Raw genomic sequence first — 17,405 nt, 5'->3', positions numbered from 1 at the left:
GCTGCAAAGGTGCATGTTTGGTACTGCGGTCTGCCGACATCATTTACTTGCGGTAACCTGCGAAACTCCCGGTTTGCTGGAATTGCCCGGGTTCTTAGGTCACCACACGTTCTGTTGTCGTATGGTCGATTCTCTACTTCTGCATCATTTTATTCCCTTCTGCTGTTTGCCCCCTGCACCTTGAGAGTCGGCACCTCATCAATCAATAAGCCAAGAGAAAAAAAAGAGGACTAGGCAAGGCATGGTCAGCAACGCTAGCCCATCATTCCCACGAGACACAGCCGCCGCCGCCGTTGAGGACGAACGGCTGTACCCAACGGCTGCTGTTCGTCACCCGTCACGCGCTCCTTTGCTTTACCTTGCTTTTTCTACCCTTCCTTTCCTCTTTTTCCCCTAACACTAGCTTGCGACTTCCCTTGAGTTCTCTTCGTTCTTATCTCTCGCTTAGCCCATTCCTCACTTTCGACTGTCGACCTCCTCGAACCAAACATACATGTTACTCGCCCTTGTCTAGTATCAATACCACCACCCTGTGACGCTTCGACCGGAAGGCGGAGTGCATATTAATATGAGAGCCCTCCGCCGCACGATTGAGAAAGCGTTGAACCCTAGGCGCACTCTGTCACCGTCTACCCCGTCATAGCCGCCCCTCCGAGTCCCGCCTCGGCCGCGGGCGACACCGCCATGAGCACTTCTAGCCACCCGCCTGGCAGTTCTGGCTCGCCCGATTTCCGAGCCTCGGTTGGTACAAGTAGTACTGCAATCGACACTGGTGCTCCACGATTGAGGGCACCGCGGTCGCTCCCTCGTAAGGATCTCGCTCGCCACATCCCTTGAGGTGTAGTTACACCGGACCCTTGCTAATCAGTCTCTCCCTTTGCAGCCTGGATCGACTCCTATGAGACACGATATGGACAGGTCACAGAAGACCAGCTCCAACTACTATCACCACCACCGCGGGCTGTCCCTCCCCAGCACAACCACGCGCCGACCGCACTCGACCGCCGAGTATCCCGTGATGGTTACGTCGACCTAGCCGGAGACCCGATTCTGGAAAACGCCCGCCCGCGCTCGAAAATAAAGCTTACGGACGTCTTCAGAGGCAAAGGAGCGCAGCACGGTAGAAAATGGGATCATTTACGAACCGCAGAGCCCGTTATTGTGTCGGCGCATCGGCCGGCAACACAAGGTCCGCCGGCAGCATGGAGAGATTTCCTACAATCATCAGCCTATGGGCACATGGAAGGCGAAGAGTCGGAGGTTGTAGACGTTGAAGTGCTGGATAAGCTGCAGCCCGACTTTAACAGACGATACGACGAGAACGCGCACCGAGACGTTGAGAGCAAGACTTCAAGGAGGAAGCGGTCGAGGACGTTGTGGAAGAGGTTATGGAGCCTCATACTGCGACACTACCTTATTCCTCTCACCTTTCGACTTACCGTTATGGTTACATCCATCATTGCCTTGGCCATTGCAGCTCGTATCTATCAGGTCGAGAACGCTAAGAGCGGGAGCAGCCCTGAGCGGGCACAAAGTATTGTTGCCATAGCTGTCGATACAGTCGCACTGCCCTACATTGGGTACATGATTTGGGACGAGTACACAGGCAAGCCTTTGGGTCTCCGTCCGGCTGTCCAGAAGATCTCCCTGATTCTCTTGGATCTCTTCTTTATTATTTTCAAATCGGCCAGTACATCCTTGGCGTTTGAGTCATTGGTTTTCCATAACGTGGAGTCAGGCCCGGCGAGGCACCTGTCCAAGGCACTGGCGTCCTTTATGCTGGTGGGATTGCTAGCATGGACTATGAACTTCGTGGTTAACATTTTCCGTACAGTACGACGACTTGGAGGCGGCGAGGATGAAAGCTCTCACGATCATATGTAGTTGGAGGTGCCGTCTTGGCCCCTTTTGGGTATGCATGATGTATTAAAAGCCTGTACTATAGCTGGAGCGTCAATCATTCGCTATGATTCTTCTTTGTTAATGCTTATTATCATTTTAGTCTGCAGTCTTGTCAAGTGTTGTGCTCAAAATCACGTGTGCTCACTGTCTCAAAGCTGAGTTTGATTTATGACTTCTGGGCAGAAAGTAACAAAGGCGGGCATGATTTGCAGCTTTGTTCAGGGGAAAAAAGGGCTATCACATTCCTCTATGTTAAGCACATCAACATTATGGACCCTCCCAAGACAGATGGCATTAGGTTTCGTAGACCCCTGTGAGGGTGGCATAATATGGAGCCGCCACGAAGACCAGGACAGCGCCATAAGGAGATGGCAGTGTACCTGCTCAACTTCAGACGGACGGGGTATGAGGCTGTGATGAACAACATGAAGCAGATTGATGATTGCACACAACTTATCACAATCGGTTGTTTAGTAGATGAAAGATGGCAATAAGATAATGTCTAGAAGAGAATCATGTGACAAGCCATTCTGAATGATGTACGCTCGTACATTAAGGTATAGGTCGCGATAGCAACGCAAGCTTGAGATTGAAGGCCTTAGACTGAGCTGAGATAACCTGGGGAAGTGCAAAATAAGGCTGAAAATGGCCGAAGCATCCCTTACCCGGTAGCTCCTGCCCCCCTGGCGGCCAGGTAGCCCAGCAATATTTAAGCACACAGCACCACCAAAGATCACGCCTTCCCTTTCCCAGATGACCACTGTCCAGGTAGCTGGGCGGTGAGATTTGGCAAAACATCCCGCTAGACCTACTCGGGTGGTGACCCACTTCCTATTTGGTTACCAGTCCTAGGCCCGACGGATTCCATGGTGCATGGTTGCAGGGCATCCACCACTGCGACTGACTTGGAGTGGGCGTGGGCGTCAGCGGCCCTTCTTCAGTTCCTCCACCACCAAACGCCTCCGTGCAAGCAACCCAGCAGCCTCTCCATCCACTGACTATAGTCCGGCTGCCTGCCTTGCCTGTCTGTCTGCCTACTTGCCTGCCTAACCGATCGCGCCCATCTGCTCTGGCCAAGGCCTTGAACTTCCTCTTTTTTTTTTACTTTTCCCTTAAACGTGCCATTTGAGAATATCCTCGTCGTCTTCTCACGCCCCTCCTACCCGCTCTGACTCAGACAAAGGGCGTGTTTTCTTTCTAAGCTATCCATCTCCGTCTCCGTAAGGCAACCCGGCTTTCCTTGTCGCCCTCCCTCTTCCCCCCCAACCCTTGCGACTGGCGCCTTGCCTTCGCCTCCGACGCCGATTTGAGAGTCCTCGAAGCCTGTGCCGCAACCACATCTCCTCCCTTCATCCTCCACGTCTTCACTCCTCGATACCTTTCTCTCAACAGAAGATCCGGAGCCCATATACCCATACGTTCGCTGGATTTTCTTTGAAGGTGACTGCTTAAACATCTTCTTTCTCAGCAGGCCCCCCCCGCTCCCCACGCGAATCGTCACTTCGACCAACAGCTCATCCCCACCATAACGGCCACGACGGCCTCGCCACTTTTCTGCCGACCACCAACACGAACCGAGACCGTCGGATGATGACAGCAGAGAAGATGGCGCCCGCTATCCAGATGCCTCCGGTTCCCAACCGGGAAGACATTGGAGCCACGTGAGTGGACTTTCGTAGCCTTGCGACTACATCGCCGCTTGTCAACACCCCGCGCTGACTGGTTGCAGATGGAAGTACCTCGAGGCCGGCATTCAGCGTATCATGCTGGACCTTGAGCGTGGTATCGACATGCAAATTGTAAGTCCATCTAAACTCCCACAATTTGGCTCTCTAAATGATTTGTTTGATGGGATCCGCTGACCTTTCTTTGTGCTGCAGTACATGGGCGTCTACACGTATGTCATGCTGACCGAATACGGCCGGCCTACTCTAACCTGGGTTGCAGGGCCGTTCATAATTTCTGTACATCTCAAAAGGCGGTTGGATTGTCGGTGCCGCACGGGAGCATCGGCTCAGGCAATCATAGAGGAGGTAAGCTTGGAAGAAAAGCTTTGTGCCGTTGGCCGCGGTCGTGCTGACTGCTTGAAATAGCCCATCTACTCGGCGAAGAACTGTACAATAAGCTCATTGAATACCTCAAGCAGCATCTTGAGGGACTTGTGCAACAGTCCAAGACGCATACCGACGAGGCGCTCCTGACTTTCTACATCAAAGAATGGAACCGATACACCATCGCCGCCAAATATATCCACCACCTGTTCCGGTATCTAAACCGTCACTGGGTGAAGCGCGAGATGGATGAGGGTAAGAAGAATATCTACGATGTCTACACACTGCATTTGGTTCAGTGGCGTAGGGTACTTTTTGAGAACGTGTCAGGCAAGGTCATGGAGGCGGTGCTGAAGCTTGTCGAGAAGCAACGTAACGGAGAGACGATTGAGTATGGCCAGATCAAGCAGGTTGTCGATTCCTTCGTATCCCTTGGTCTCGACGACTCCGACCCTACCAAGTCGACTCTCGACGTCTACCGTTTCCACTTCGAACGCCCCTTCCTGGCTGCTACTAAGGAGTACTACCAGAACGAGTCGAAGCAGTTCGTTGCCGAGAACAGCGTCGTGGAGTACATGAAGAAGGCGGAAACCCGGTTGCAGGAAGAGGAGGAGCGCGTTCGCATGTACCTGCATGCCGACATCATCAATCCTTTGCGGAAGACATGCAACCAGGCCCTCATTGCCGACCATTCAACGCTCTTACGCGACGAATTCCAAGTCCTTCTGGACAACGACAGGGAGGAAGATATGGCTCGGATGTACAAACTATTGTCCAGGATTCCCGAGGGCCTGGATCCTCTCCGCCAGAGGTTTGAGACTCACGTCCGCAAGGCCGGTCTGGGTGCTGTTGAGAAGGTGGCCTCAGACGCTGAGAAGCTGGAGCCAAAGGTTTACGTCGATGCATTGCTGGAGATCCACTCTCAATACTCTGGCCTGGTGACTAGAGCCTTCGAGGGCGAGGCCGAGTTTACACGATCCCTGGATAATGCCTGCCGAGAGTTTATCAACAGAAACGAGGTCTGCAAATCAGGTTCAAACAAGTCGCCAGAGCTCCTGGCCAAGTATACCGACGTCTTACTCCGCAAAAGCAGCACTGGTATCGAGGAAGCTGAGTTGGAAAACACTCTTACTCAGATCATGACGGTCTTCAAATACATTGAGGACAAGGACGTTTTCCAGAAGTTCTACTCACGCATGCTCGCACGCAGACTGGTCCACAGCAACTCGTCGTCAGACGACGCAGAGACCAGCATGATCAGCAAGCTGAAAGAGGCTTGTGGTTTCGAGTACACAAACAAGCTCCAGAGAATGTTCCAGGACATGCAGACCTCCAAGGACCTGAACGTTAGCTTCAAGGAACATGTAGCTGGTCTTGGTATCACCAAGAACGCTCTCGACTCTCAATACTCCATTCTTGGTACCGGTTTCTGGCCATTGACGGCACCAAACACCAGCTTTACCCCCCCTGCGGAGATTAACGAGGATTGCGAGCGCTTCGCTCGGTTCTACAAGAACAGACATGAGGGGCGCAAGTTGACGTGGCTTTGGCAACTCTGCAAGGGCGAGCTCAAGGCAGGGTATTGCAAGAACAGCAAGACACCGTACACTTTCCAGGTTTCAGTCTACCAAATGGCCATTTTGCTCATGTTCAACGATAAGGACAAGCACACCTACGAGGACATTGCCGGCGTGACTTTGTTGAGTTCCGAGGTCCTTGATCAGGCTCTGGCTATCCTGCTTAAGGCCAAGGTGCTTATCGCGTCCCCTGAGGGCAAACCCGAGCCTGGTAAGAGCTTCAGGCTGAACTACGACTTCAAGAGTAAAAAGATCAGAGTCAATCTGAACCTCGGAGGAGCCAAGGAGGCCAAGCAGGAAGAGGTGGAGACCAACAAGACGATTGAGGAAGACCGCAAGCTTCTTTTGCAGGTATGTATCTTGTTCGATTTGTCTTCACTTTTCATCGTGCCCTAACGTGTCCCACAGTCCGCCATTGTCCGTATTATGAAGGCGAGAAAGAAGATGAAGCACACGCAGCTCGTCAGCGAGACCATTAACCAGATCCGTTCGCGATTTGTACCAAAGGTCTCAGACATCAAGAAGTGCATAGAGATTCTGCTCGACAAGGAATACTTGGAACGACTCGAGGACGACGAGTTAGGGTACTTGGCGTAATTGGATCGGGCTTTTCCTCTCGGGAGGAGGAAACACCCTCTTGCCTCTCTCGACTGTCAATGTATTACAACACCTTCAAAACTGCATACACACCCCATCTTTACCAGGCATTCGATTTGCGTTACACGGGCACACTTTAGGCGTGTGCGGGTTCTCCAACAACAGGACGGAGGAACACTGACGAAATGGGGTTTTCTTCGGGTCAGGGGCGGTCGGCAGGCGGGCAAGGCTAGATAGCTGCATGCGAATTTTTCGTATTGACTGTTGAAATCATACCGCGTACTTTGATCCTGGTGAATGACAGGTAATGAATGAAGAGATGTTATTCATGTCCTTCAAGTATAGATGAATGAAGCCTGGAGATTGCAGAAGTTCGAGGCGACGGGTCTTGCAGCAGAATCGAACGGCTGATAGCGATTTGATTTCTGCGGATCTAGGGATATGAAGCAAATCATCAGCACCATCGATACGAAAGTTGTAGCAGGTTGAGTCCAAGGAACAATCATTACTCGAGGCACAGACGAGGAGATCCTCCATCCCAAGCTGTGTTATGTTGAGAAGACATACTCTCAATAAATAGTTGCTTGGTAGGTATCGTTATTTGAAGCTCAAGGTTGTGTGATGTTATCCCTAATGACTTGCAAAGAGTCTCGCTTTGCCAGCTGCGTCATGGAGGACCAGTTAACAAGAAGATAAACCTGAAGGGTTTGATATGATACCCGACTAGCCTTCCCAAAGCATCCTCATGAGTATTATCTCGGGCTCCGGAAAGGATAGTCTAGCAGCCACTTCAAATTTCTCTGCTTAAATCCATTCTAACAGACCTTCGATAGGTTTTATATCTATGTCGAGAAACCCCAGTGCATCCTGATGCCAAATACAGTTCTTGTTTTTTTTCTCTTTTTTTTCTTTTTTTTCTCGATCTTCTCTCATATTGGTCCTGGCTTCGGTGTCGTGTTGACAACTATTTACATGTCTATTACAGGCTCTCTGAGCCTTTTGGAGATAAGAACATGTTTATAAGCTACACAGGCTACATTGGAGATAGAAGATAAATGCAATTCAGAGAGTAAGCCGGCAGGAACAGAGATTGGTATGGAAAACTTTTCCGAGGGCGAGAATGATAGTACGGGCTCACCGTGACAGTAACGTTCAACACTACCCCCCCCCCCAAAATGTACTAGACCATGTTTCTTTCGGCTTTGCGGTGCCCATTCAACTCTGCCACGGATAGAATTCTTTATGCCAGGCTTTGGGATCATTGTGAATTGGGTTGCACCGAGGCTTCCAGACACGGGCGTTTCTTCCAAAATTAATGGACTCAGCGGAATAACTCATTTGAGATGATTGGGAACAACATAGTTTCTTATTGATATAAAATCCAACTTTTTCGATGACCTTTTTGGGGAGAGGGAAACTGAGAATGGCAATAATGACGAAGAAGTCAACGCCGGCTTGAAGAGGTGTATTGTGTGTCAGACAGTAAGCTAACCGTAGACACCAACGTTACCTGCTCTGGGGACACTATTGTAGGACATGGGAAAAGAGACCATGCTTTGGGAATGTAGTTCACTTCGAAGACTCGTACGTAATCCTCTAAGTGCAGTGGCGTTTCGTTAGACGATCTCAACGATGGTTGTCTCGGGATGCTTTCCTGGTCATTCCAGCCTTATAATGAAACTGCGCAGCTGGAATGACCACATACGACCATACCCATTGGAAAACTCGGGATCCCGTCCGCTCTCCCATAGATAAGCCAATGAGGGCCGGATTAGTAGTTGGGTCGGTGACGACCAGCGAATACCTGGTGTTGTATGTTTTTGGACTTTCATTAGTTTTGCGTAGGCGTGGCACCGACCGGACCCAAGTGAACAAGCGGCTCATCTCTCTTTTAAATAATGTATGTGATGATACCAAGCGTCCGTGATCCCCGCTGAGACAAGACTGTATACTTTCATGAGTTGATATGCTCATGAGCTTAAGTGCTATGATGCGTTGCAGCAAGTGGAAGATATGGCTGAGCGATAATCTGTGACACGTAAAACGCTTGTAGGACGCACATATAATCTGTCGTGTGAAACAAATACGCACAGGCTAAGAAGGCGAGGTAAAGCACGCTGGGCTAGACTAGCAGTATCTGTGAACCAGCCCGGCAGATTTGAGGGGGATTGTCACAATTTCATCGTATATGCACGCTTTGAAAAGGGAGGACAAGCGTTTCTTGTCGATATACCAAAACTTATGTACAAATCCTGCTGTTGATTACGTGGTATAGATCTGGACTCCGATGTGAAGAGGAAGGAAAGGAGCTAATGATAACAGGCTTTCCGCGATGTTTGAATTGTGAAAACGGGGTTTAGGAACCAAGGTACCATGCAAATGTGCTCTCTAGGCCAAACTGCTATTTAAGGCTCTTCAAAGCCGTAGCGTTATTGTCAAATAGACCAGCACCAAAAGATTGAAGTCTTGTCATTTCCCCCATATCTAAAAAAAAACATCAGTTACGACGCATCACGCATGCCCATTCGATGTCTTCATAAAAGTGTGGATACGGATGTGACTGACATCTCAACAGTTTGATGCATTGTAGAGAGGCCGTAGAGCTCAACCAGCATTCGATACGTTCTTATCAGGATGCTGTTGAAGACTTTTACCCTGGTATGTCAATACAACTTGCGACTGCCCACCCTTGGATTCGGGATGGCGTATCGCAACGCCTACACCTCTCAAGCCCTCCTCCTCTGCCCGCTGATTCCAGAGCATTTGTTGAACTACACCATCCCTGGAGCACGAGATGAAGCCCATCGGCCACCGACTTCGCCCAATAGCCTCACGTACTCCCTTACTTGATGTCTTCTCGCTGACAAGAAGGGCGATGACCCCTTCTCCACGCCAGCCGACGGGGGCGCCGATGAAGGAGCCTTCCAGCTCGCGAATGAGTGCAGGGCTGACTCGCTGTGAACCACCCTTGCACTGTATGATAATTCTCATATTGTCTTTCTGTCGTGGTAGCTTCCAAATGCCAAGAAGATCAATACCGTAGTCTGAGGTGCCGCCTATTCGTTCAGTATGAATGCCATACTGTGTGAGAGCCGACGAGACAGTGTACTCATAGTGGGTTCCCACGTATACAGTTGACGATATGTCGAGTCCCGCACGTTCAGCATAGATCAGAAATGACGCCAGGTCGTGGTGTTTGGTCGTAGGAGAGTTGGGAAATATCAAGTCATGTCTGGCTTTTGCATCCCGTCCAAGTGACGGTTGTTTCGAGAGAGGACGCGTATGGTGAGGAATTAAGGAAAGACGCTGAGAACGAGAAGACAATATCCTCGGGAAACAACGGCGCAGAGCATGCATACTCCTTTTCTAGAACGTAGGAACAGTGAAGGTTACTTTGCATCCCACTGCTAATATTCACGGCTGAGCGATGGAAATATCCTTCTTGAGATCAGTGGTTGGGTCGATATAGAGCAGGTACGTACCGTAGCTCAGTGCCGTGCTGGCCAGTGCGTTGGTGCTGATATCCTGGCCATGCCCCGCGGAATACCTACCGCTTCTGGGGAAGCATAACCGCAGCCTTGCCTGTCATTTCGACCAAGACTGACTGTCACGTCCTTCGTCGTCGCAGTCCCCGGGCAACAGGCACCATGGGCGACAGACTCACTCAATTACAAGATGCTGTTGATCAGGTACGATTTTCCGACTTCTTACCCTACTTGCCATGCCGCAATGGCTGACATTTTCTCTAGCTCGCGCAACAATTTGTTGCGAGCTTTCACTTCGTTCACCGACGTCATGACCTCGAACTCCTCGGACCCAATGACAAGATTCGCGAAGTCAAGCAGGATCCAGACCAAAAGGAGGGTATGTATTTCATTGAAACCCCTGCGACAAACGCCGGCCTACCGAGACGGCTGGCTGATCATGTGCAGTTGATCCTCTGCCCCCAGACGAGTTCAAAGAGGGACTAGCTGAGCTATCGCGTGACTTGATTATCAAGGAACAGCAGATTGAAGTCCTTATATCCAGTCTCCCTGGACTAGACAGCAGCGAGGCCGACCAGGAGCGATACATACAGGAGCTGGAGGACGAACTGAAGGTTGCTGAGGCGCAGAGGCAGGACGCGATCAAGGAGAAGGACCAGATCCTCGCCAAACTCGACGAAGTGATCAGAAGCATTCGCAGACCATGAGAGTTTTTCAGAAGAACAGTGGTCAGGTGAAATTACAGCAGCATTGGGGGGTGTTTGGGCGTTGAAAAGGTCAAATTTGGGGTATGTGAAGGATATCTATGGTCCCAGCGATACCCGATCCAAACCATTTGAATGGTTTTTGCATCAATAAACTCCATCTACAAGTATAATTCGCTGTTTTTGGTCCCCTTTCCCGTGCCAAGTTAATGCCTCATCTTCTTTGGCCGTCTAAAATCTAAGCCTTCTTCGACTTGAAGAATTGGGGGAAGACCTCCCGCAGCTCCCTTAAGTGCCGGACTTGGTACTTGGATGCCTGTGTCTTTGGTACAGGCAACCCTTCCTCCACCAGATGCGCCACGTTCCAGCCGTACTCTTGGGCCTTTTGGCAATTCAGGTACGAGTCATCTGCAGTCACTTGTTAACCTGCGACCGATAGACCTGTATAAGGTAGCTTACCAACGAAATAACAATCCTCCATCTTCTCGACGCCCGCATCCTTCATGGCTCTGAGATACATCTCCTTGGCGGGTTTGCATATCAGCGGCTGCTGTCCGTAGTCGCAGAAAGTCAGACCGTCGAAGAGGTCTTCGATTCCCAACAGCTTCACCACGCGCTTGGCGTGGTTGACATAAGCGTTTGTCAGAAGCCACATAGTGCACTTGCTCTTGTCGACGTCTTCCAGTAGTTGCCTTAGTTCGGGGTTGGGCTTGAGAATGTTCTCTAAAGGTAGAGCATCATCGACTTTTGAGTTGTACTCTAGGGGGTCGATTTGGTGGTGCCTCACCAAGCCCTCAATGGCAAGACCGTAGTTAGTGAAGTATTCCTTGTGTAGCTTCACCGCATCGTCCCATGAGAGGGCGAGGTGTTTTGCAAAGTACTCGTCGATGAGTTGGGCCATGTGGTCTTGGACTCTTGAGCCTGAAGGAGGTTAGTTTGCCGGCTCGTCTCATGAATGTTCAGCGATACTCACTTCTGGGGTATAGGCAATTATCGATATCACTTTGAGCCTGTCAGTATGACTGGCCCGTCATGGATATGTGTTAGTTTGGCGTCACCTACAAGAAGAGTACTGGCTTGGGAGCTGACGTCCCATTGGAAGGGGCTTTGGAGTCCATGGCTGGGTTGGTGTGTAAATGGCGTAGACCGTAGCGAAATACAGGTTGGAGTAATTGCGTGGGCTTGCAGAGCTTAATTGGAGGCGTCAGTATGAAATGCCGTTGTGGTTGTTGGCAAGAAGACCTGAGAGGTCGAATTTGAGAAGTGAAGGTTCTAGATAGGCGTGGGAGTCTGCCGGGCATGAAGCAAGCTAAATTGGCCGAGTGGAAACCAAACGGCACTATTTATTTCTCTTTAGTTTGGAATCGGAAGCAAAAACACCTCCCCGGCAGGATTACAAATGCTAGCTAGAGCTTTGTGAGGCTTTGGATGGCAGAAGGACACAAGTGTCTTGTAGTTGAGTCACGTCGCCGAGATGGCATGTACACTACGTTGCTCTTTTGCGGCAATTAGAAGCAGCAGTTTGCAGGGAGTAGCTCCCAGCAGGACAGGTGGGTGCAGTAGCGCTAAGAAGAATAGCGTTCCAACAAATAAGTTGACGAGCAGACTGGTGCACGAGCCACAGTCTGCTTACATGCATTATTGGTAAAAATCGCTATAAGCAGTTTCTGCAAGCAAACATCAGACCCAGGAACCGTGGATCACCTGCCTCGACGTCTCAACCATTTCTTTTTCTCCATTACCAAATCCACTAACAATCAAACCACACCTCCTTTTCCCTTGTCCCACTGTATAGCAGAGTTCTTTCAAGTCTTCTTGCGCTACGTATTCAACGACTGCGCAGGCTCTAATCATTTAGGATTCCTGGCATTCGCTTGTGTTCATTTTTCTTTCGTGCTTTTTCTGCTTGGTTGCCGATCTTTTGCGCACAGGGAAGGAACTTCTCTGTGTAAGGTTGCTCTTCTACCATGGCTCAAGGGCAGCTTGCGACGATGCCTTTGATGGCTTCGCATGCCTCCAGTCTGAGTCTTTCAAAGGATGAACTTCACCAAATACAGCAGTGCGAGAGGATCGTGGAATTTCGCGATGCCATTCTCGCTGGCGCTCATCCAAGAATCAAGGTGCCATCCCAGTTAGCGAAACAGACACTTACGTCTGCAAGCCCTTCTACCCCAGCAAAAGAATCGACTGGAAACACAGCTCAGTCTGTTCAGGCCAGGAACTCGTCTGCGTCCAGCACGCAACACGCTTCCCTCCCTGGTCTGGGAAACCCTCCTCCGACTAACGCGAATCTGCCCGCAAGACCGTATGGCTCCGGCAGCACAGAGATCAATCCTATTTTCCTCGAGAAATCTGATGACCTGATCAAAGCTGAGATCCAGTTGCAACGGCAGCGTCTTGAGCGAGCATTACGAGACGAGATCGATCAACGCCGTGCTTCTATGAAGGCTTCGGCCCAGTCAGAGCCTCTCGCCGACTTTGATCTGTCCGATGTCCTGTCCAAGGCTCTGACACTCGTCCAAGCTACTGCACCTCTGCCTGCCAATGCCACCCTAGCTGCTAACACCTCAGCTGCAAGTGACTCGTTTGATGAGAACTCCTACTACTCCTCCCAACACAACTCGCCCGATTCCTCTCTCCGCAGTTCGCAAGCGGGGAACGACCCAGAGGGAGCTGCACGGGCGGAGAAACATTCCGCGCCCTCCCAGCCCTTCGACCGTCAGATGCAAGGTCAAACGAACCAAGAGTCCCCATCTGGCTTGCCTTCCTCGCTCCCCCATGCCTCTGCTACTCATCAGCCACAGGGCCAAGCTTCGACCTCCATGCCTTCCCACGCACGAACTATCCCAAGCGCAGCCGATACGGCGCATTATGAACGTTATCCGTCGGTAGGAACGACGCAGAGAACAGAGGGGGGTGATAATACAGGGTCAACATCAGGAGGTGGGAGCGGAAATGCCAGTCGATCTGAAGAGTCGGGCGTTATGGACCTTGACGACGGTGCTGATAAGTCTGTCCCAGCAGCAGGTCACCAACAGCTGAGAGGCTCTTTACTTGAGCACCAGCCCTCGCCGCTTATAGAAGTTCGCGCACAGAACATATCCCCCATTGCGCCACAGCCCGCCCATGTGTCCTCTCTTGTTACGGCACGGGGCCCGGCAGTAGACACGCCAGGCATGAGTATTCTTCAAGGGACCACTGCACAGGTTGCAGCACTGCGTAATGAGCCAAACCCTGTTTCCAGCCCAGATAGCTCACCACAGGGGGGACGAAATGTCGAGAGGCGGAAGGGCAAAAAGAAAAAACACAATCTGAGCAATAAGAAGCCAGCCCGGCAAGCGCCAGAGACTGAGCCTTACATCAAGCCAGAGCCACGGTCGGCCTCTCCCATGAGTGCGCCGTCATTCGTTCGTCCACAGAAGCGACAGAGGAGACAGGTGGGAGAGGAGCCTCGCTATGCCCAGCCAGAACGGCAATTTTCTCGGTCCTATAGGGAGGACGGCGCAGCCCCAGCGTATGAGACCCAAGAGTATCGCCCACGCCCGGTGAGCCAAGCTATGGTTACTGGCGAATATGGTTATGGAAGAGAGTATGTGGAGGAACCCCGCATCCCCAGCGGCGCTGAATATGTTCAGCGAGTGCAGTCACCTGGTGTATATGCAGTTCATACCGCGCCGAGTGAGGTTTACGCAGATTCTCCAGCTAGTGTCGATCGCTACGGTAGAGAACCCACACGATACTATCGCGATGCATACGAAGTCACGCGGATGAGCGTTCGTCCCCAGGCAGAGCGGGGAAGATCCCGTTCGCCCGTCATGAGAGAAAGAGGGTCACCTCTCATGGGGCCACCCAAGGCACCCTCCGGTAGAGTTGTGGTGGATCCCGCCAGTGGCCGCAGGTACTATGAGCCGGCAAGCGTCCTCCGTCAGCCTACAGGGCCGCCACCCCGACCTGGTGAGCCTGATATCATATACGAGAGAGCGCCGATCCGAGCCGAGTCCAGACGACCTGGATTGGACCCCCTTGACGACGATGTCCTTTACCAACGAACATCGCCCATGTATGCGGCACCACGGAGAGTGATTACTCAGCCAGAGTATGCTGTTGCAGATCCTCATCGTGTATACCGACAGCGGGAATACTCAACAAGACCAATGGCACCGCCAGGAGAAGAGTATGCCCAGGTTAGAAACGGCACGGAACGACGGATTATGGAGGAAGTGGCAAGGGAGTTCATGATGCGAGCGGCGACGGCTCGACCGGCAGAAACAGTACGATATGAGCTTCCCCGGGAGTATGGAAGAGTACAGAGTGTCAGACCAGAGCAACTTCCCCTTCAGGATTTTGCCGCTGCGCCTATGCACCCCGAGGCCCGACGAGAGGTGATCCAGCCTGGCCCGCGTTCATATAGCGTGCGGCCAGTAGCCGAGCCTCATGTGCGGAGAGAATATAGTGTTAGACCTGTGGAGCAACAGTACTACAGCCAGCCGGTCCCACCGCGAGGTGAGGCGGAGGTCTCATATATTGAGAGGCCGAGGGTGGCCGCTCCGGAAGTCTACTATGCCGACGAGGGCCCGCGTCCGGTCTACCGATGAATAAGACGGTGAAGGTGCGCCAGCACAGATGACGATAAATCTTAATATATGATTGGGGGATGTTATGTTTGGCGCGGAAAATTGGGAAAAGAATGGCTGGACGGTGTTTCAGCAACAGTTGTATTAAGTAAGAAATCTTTGTAGGACCACCAGGTGGACAAAAAGGAACCTTTGCACAACACATCGCAGGCATTAGACTTGGGCACCATGTGACTCTAGACTTGACAAGCTAATGCTGCCCACAGCATAGTTTCTGTCTTAATGTGACGAATGATCTACTACGTAGAAAACTGAGAGTGGCCCGCCACCATTTTCCATGCTGTATTCTCCGTGAGGTCGTCGTAGTAGTCCCAAGAGCATGTGCAAGTTCGCCCATTCACAAGCTGCTATCCATCAGTCAGTCCTTGAGAGAGGGGCCACCAAGCATGGATCAACTTCAAGCGCCGCATATGCACTATATAGTTTGTCTTCCCCCCTTCTGTTTCCAAGCCCCATGCCTGTCATACGTAATCTGGACCTTTTCCCATCCACTCACTCACTCCCTTCTCTTACCTTTATTTTCTTCTTCTAGTTTTTTTTCTTGTGTTCTGTTCTTGCCCAGGATACATCTGGTGCCGAGAGAGAGAGAGAGAGAAAGGGGCCCGGGGCTGCCCCCCTCCTGACTCCGACGGTTGGGGGTAGTCTGGAGTGGTTTGAGTTTCGGATCTGGTGGTTGCTACGAGCATTGTTGCTAGGCGCTCCGGGAAGAAAAAGGAAGTGATAGTGGGCTGCAAAGTCAATGGGTGGAAATGCGATGCTTTCCCCTTCTTCCTGCCCTGTGATGAAGTCATTTCGTGCTTGTTTTTTCTGGATACCTTTTCTGGGGTCCTTGCATTTCCCGCCTCAAATATGGTATACGTGAGTGGGTTCCCGATTGGAGACAGGGAGCCGATCTGTTGCCAAAGAAGAAAACGATGAGAACTGCGATGAGGAATACGAATGGGTAATTCGAATGGGACGGATTATGAGAGATCACGCTAAACAGGCCTAAGCGGTTATGTCTTTTGGTCTCCTGCTCGAAACGGGTTATCTTCACTGGTAAATGCATCATCTGCGGTCTATGACCCAAGTTCTTCTATGGATGCGAGCCAGACGAAGTCGGTTTCCATGACGGGTAATTGCCATCGAGGTCGCAATACTGGATGTCCCTGGAGGAGCGGGGGACAGCGTTATCAAGGAGTGCTCTAAACGGGTTCCCGAACTGTGCCTGTTCCGGCGGGTCCGGCCAAACGTAGTGCTACTAAGCTCTTGCATCAAGACACAATATGACTATGTTTTGGCCAGTTCGCCTTGTCCGGAAAAGAAGGTTCAGCGGCCGAAATTGCTGCAAGGACGTGCCCAGTTAATCGCCCTTCCTCATTGTTGTGTTCTGTTGGCCCGAGTGCCGATAGAAGACCAATTCGAAGTTGAAACGTTCATCCTGGGATCATCGATCTATATCTCTTCTGACGCCGAGGGTATAAAATGGCTAGCTGAATCATATACGAACCGTATTGACATCGACCACAGCTGTTAGAAGGGCCCGACTTCAATCCAAACTGTCCGTCCGCATGAAGTGTGTTTGTTGAGTTCTCGTGGAACACCAATTCCCAGAATACCCTACGTGATAAACCAACGCAGGGCGGCAGTAAAAACACAGAGAGGGATAAAGAAAAAAATACCATTCGTGCTCTGCATGTCGATTCGCTGGCGGGCCGCAGCTGCAGTTGGCAGGATGCCACTTTTTTCACGGTTGCAGATCAACCAGCTAGATCCGTGCAGGCGCCTGGTCCTGTTTTCAGGCGATGGCAGTAAACGAAGCATCTTCCCTGTCTTGGGAACATTGTCAATAGTGACTCCAAGACATGGCCGAGCCCTCAAGGGCCTGCAAGGGAAGCCCTAACATGAAGCCTTGGTGGTGTTGGTCCAACATGTGTCAGTTGCCTTTTCACGGGGCTATACCGCCGCCATCGCGCATTTGTTTCAAAACATCTTGTCTCTCGGATGGGAGAGTCCTTATGTTCAGCGTTGAGGGGAAAGAGGAACATTAGCAGGTAGCCAACTGCCATAGCCGGTACATGTACGAGCATTGTTTAGTGTCAGTGGCGTGGAGCAACCCTATTGACGTGTGTGAGGGACTGGAGCAACCTCTTGATTACATCTGTAACCGGTTGAATGACGGCCACGGCCACGGTCCACATGTGGATGGTGCGGTAGGATTCGGGAAGCTTTTGCCAAAGGCTCGAGCTCCCACGCCATGTCCACCCTTTCGAGTCGCAACGATGAGGGAGGGGGAAGAAGCTGGTCCAAGGGTTCAGGGATATTGGTTGAAATCAGGGTGAGCGGCAAAAGTTCAGTCGAAGCTCCAACGTGTCGGGGAATGACTTTTTGGGAAGTGCGTTGCTAATTTGTGTATCTGGTCGATCTTTTTTGGTGATTGGAACGTATTGTGCAGAAGGAATTGCATAGACATGGT

The 17,405-nt window shown here is 51.3% G+C and overlaps 6 protein-coding genes across 6 annotated transcripts, besides 1 other annotated feature; 4 read left to right on the top strand and 2 right to left on the bottom strand.

The window, feature by feature from the left end:
* Positions 1–684: 684 nt before the first annotated feature.
* On the top strand, positions 685–1,884 carry CTRU02_202128 (Regulator of phospholipase D SRF1; the record flags this gene model as incomplete). The annotated part of the gene is made up of 2 exons (XM_036732485.1): positions 685–808; positions 884–1,884. The coding sequence occupies 2 exons, from the start codon at positions 685–687 to the stop codon at positions 1,882–1,884; spliced, it is 1,125 nt and encodes a 374-aa protein (XP_036575735.1).
* Positions 1,885–3,492: 1,608 nt separating this feature from the next.
* CTRU02_202127 (Cullin family protein) lies at positions 3,493–6,127 on the top strand (the record flags this gene model as incomplete). The annotated part of the gene is made up of 6 exons (XM_036732486.2): positions 3,493–3,563; positions 3,632–3,701; positions 3,783–3,799; positions 3,850–3,935; positions 3,996–5,881; positions 5,939–6,127. The coding sequence occupies 6 exons, from the start codon at positions 3,493–3,495 to the stop codon at positions 6,125–6,127; spliced, it is 2,319 nt and encodes a 772-aa protein (XP_036575736.2).
* A 1,626-nt stretch (positions 6,128–7,753) lies between these two features.
* Positions 7,754–7,876: a sequence feature (Protein overlapping with rRNA (CTRU02_202126, KAL0944239.1) was converted to a misc_feature.).
* An 855-nt stretch (positions 7,877–8,731) lies between these two features.
* CTRU02_202125 (uncharacterized protein) lies at positions 8,732–9,484 on the bottom strand (the record flags this gene model as incomplete). The annotated part of the gene is made up of 1 exon (XM_036732487.1): positions 8,732–9,484. The coding sequence occupies one exon, from the start codon at positions 9,482–9,484 to the stop codon at positions 8,732–8,734; it is 753 nt and encodes a 250-aa protein (XP_036575737.1).
* Positions 9,485–9,774: 290 nt separating this feature from the next.
* CTRU02_202124 (RNA polymerase II transcription mediator) lies at positions 9,775–10,319 on the top strand (the record flags this gene model as incomplete). The annotated part of the gene is made up of 3 exons (XM_036732488.1): positions 9,775–9,816; positions 9,877–9,991; positions 10,060–10,319. 3 exons carry the CDS (start codon positions 9,775–9,777, stop codon positions 10,317–10,319), a joined length of 417 nt encoding a protein of 138 aa, XP_036575738.1.
* Positions 10,320–10,554: 235 nt separating this feature from the next.
* Positions 10,555–11,617, bottom strand: CTRU02_202123 (pyrimidine 5'-nucleotidase; the record flags this gene model as incomplete). The annotated part of the gene is made up of 4 exons (XM_036732489.1): positions 10,555–10,724; positions 10,776–11,237; positions 11,290–11,318; positions 11,379–11,617. 4 exons carry the CDS (start codon positions 11,615–11,617, stop codon positions 10,555–10,557), a joined length of 900 nt encoding a protein of 299 aa, XP_036575739.1.
* A 666-nt stretch (positions 11,618–12,283) lies between these two features.
* CTRU02_202122 (uncharacterized protein) lies at positions 12,284–14,911 on the top strand (the record flags this gene model as incomplete). The annotated part of the gene is made up of 1 exon (XM_036732490.1): positions 12,284–14,911. The coding sequence occupies one exon, from the start codon at positions 12,284–12,286 to the stop codon at positions 14,909–14,911; it is 2,628 nt and encodes an 875-aa protein (XP_036575740.1).
* Between the last annotated feature and the right edge of the window lie 2,494 nt (positions 14,912–17,405).

The sequence above is a fragment of the Colletotrichum truncatum genome (assembly GCF_014235925.2).
Source record: "Colletotrichum truncatum strain CMES1059 chromosome Unknown Contig_0001, whole genome shotgun sequence".
In the NCBI taxonomy this organism is placed as follows: domain Eukaryota; kingdom Fungi; phylum Ascomycota; class Sordariomycetes; order Glomerellales; family Glomerellaceae; genus Colletotrichum; species Colletotrichum truncatum.
Note: the sequence above shows the minus strand (reverse complement) of the source record. Positions and strands in the feature narration are given on the sequence as shown.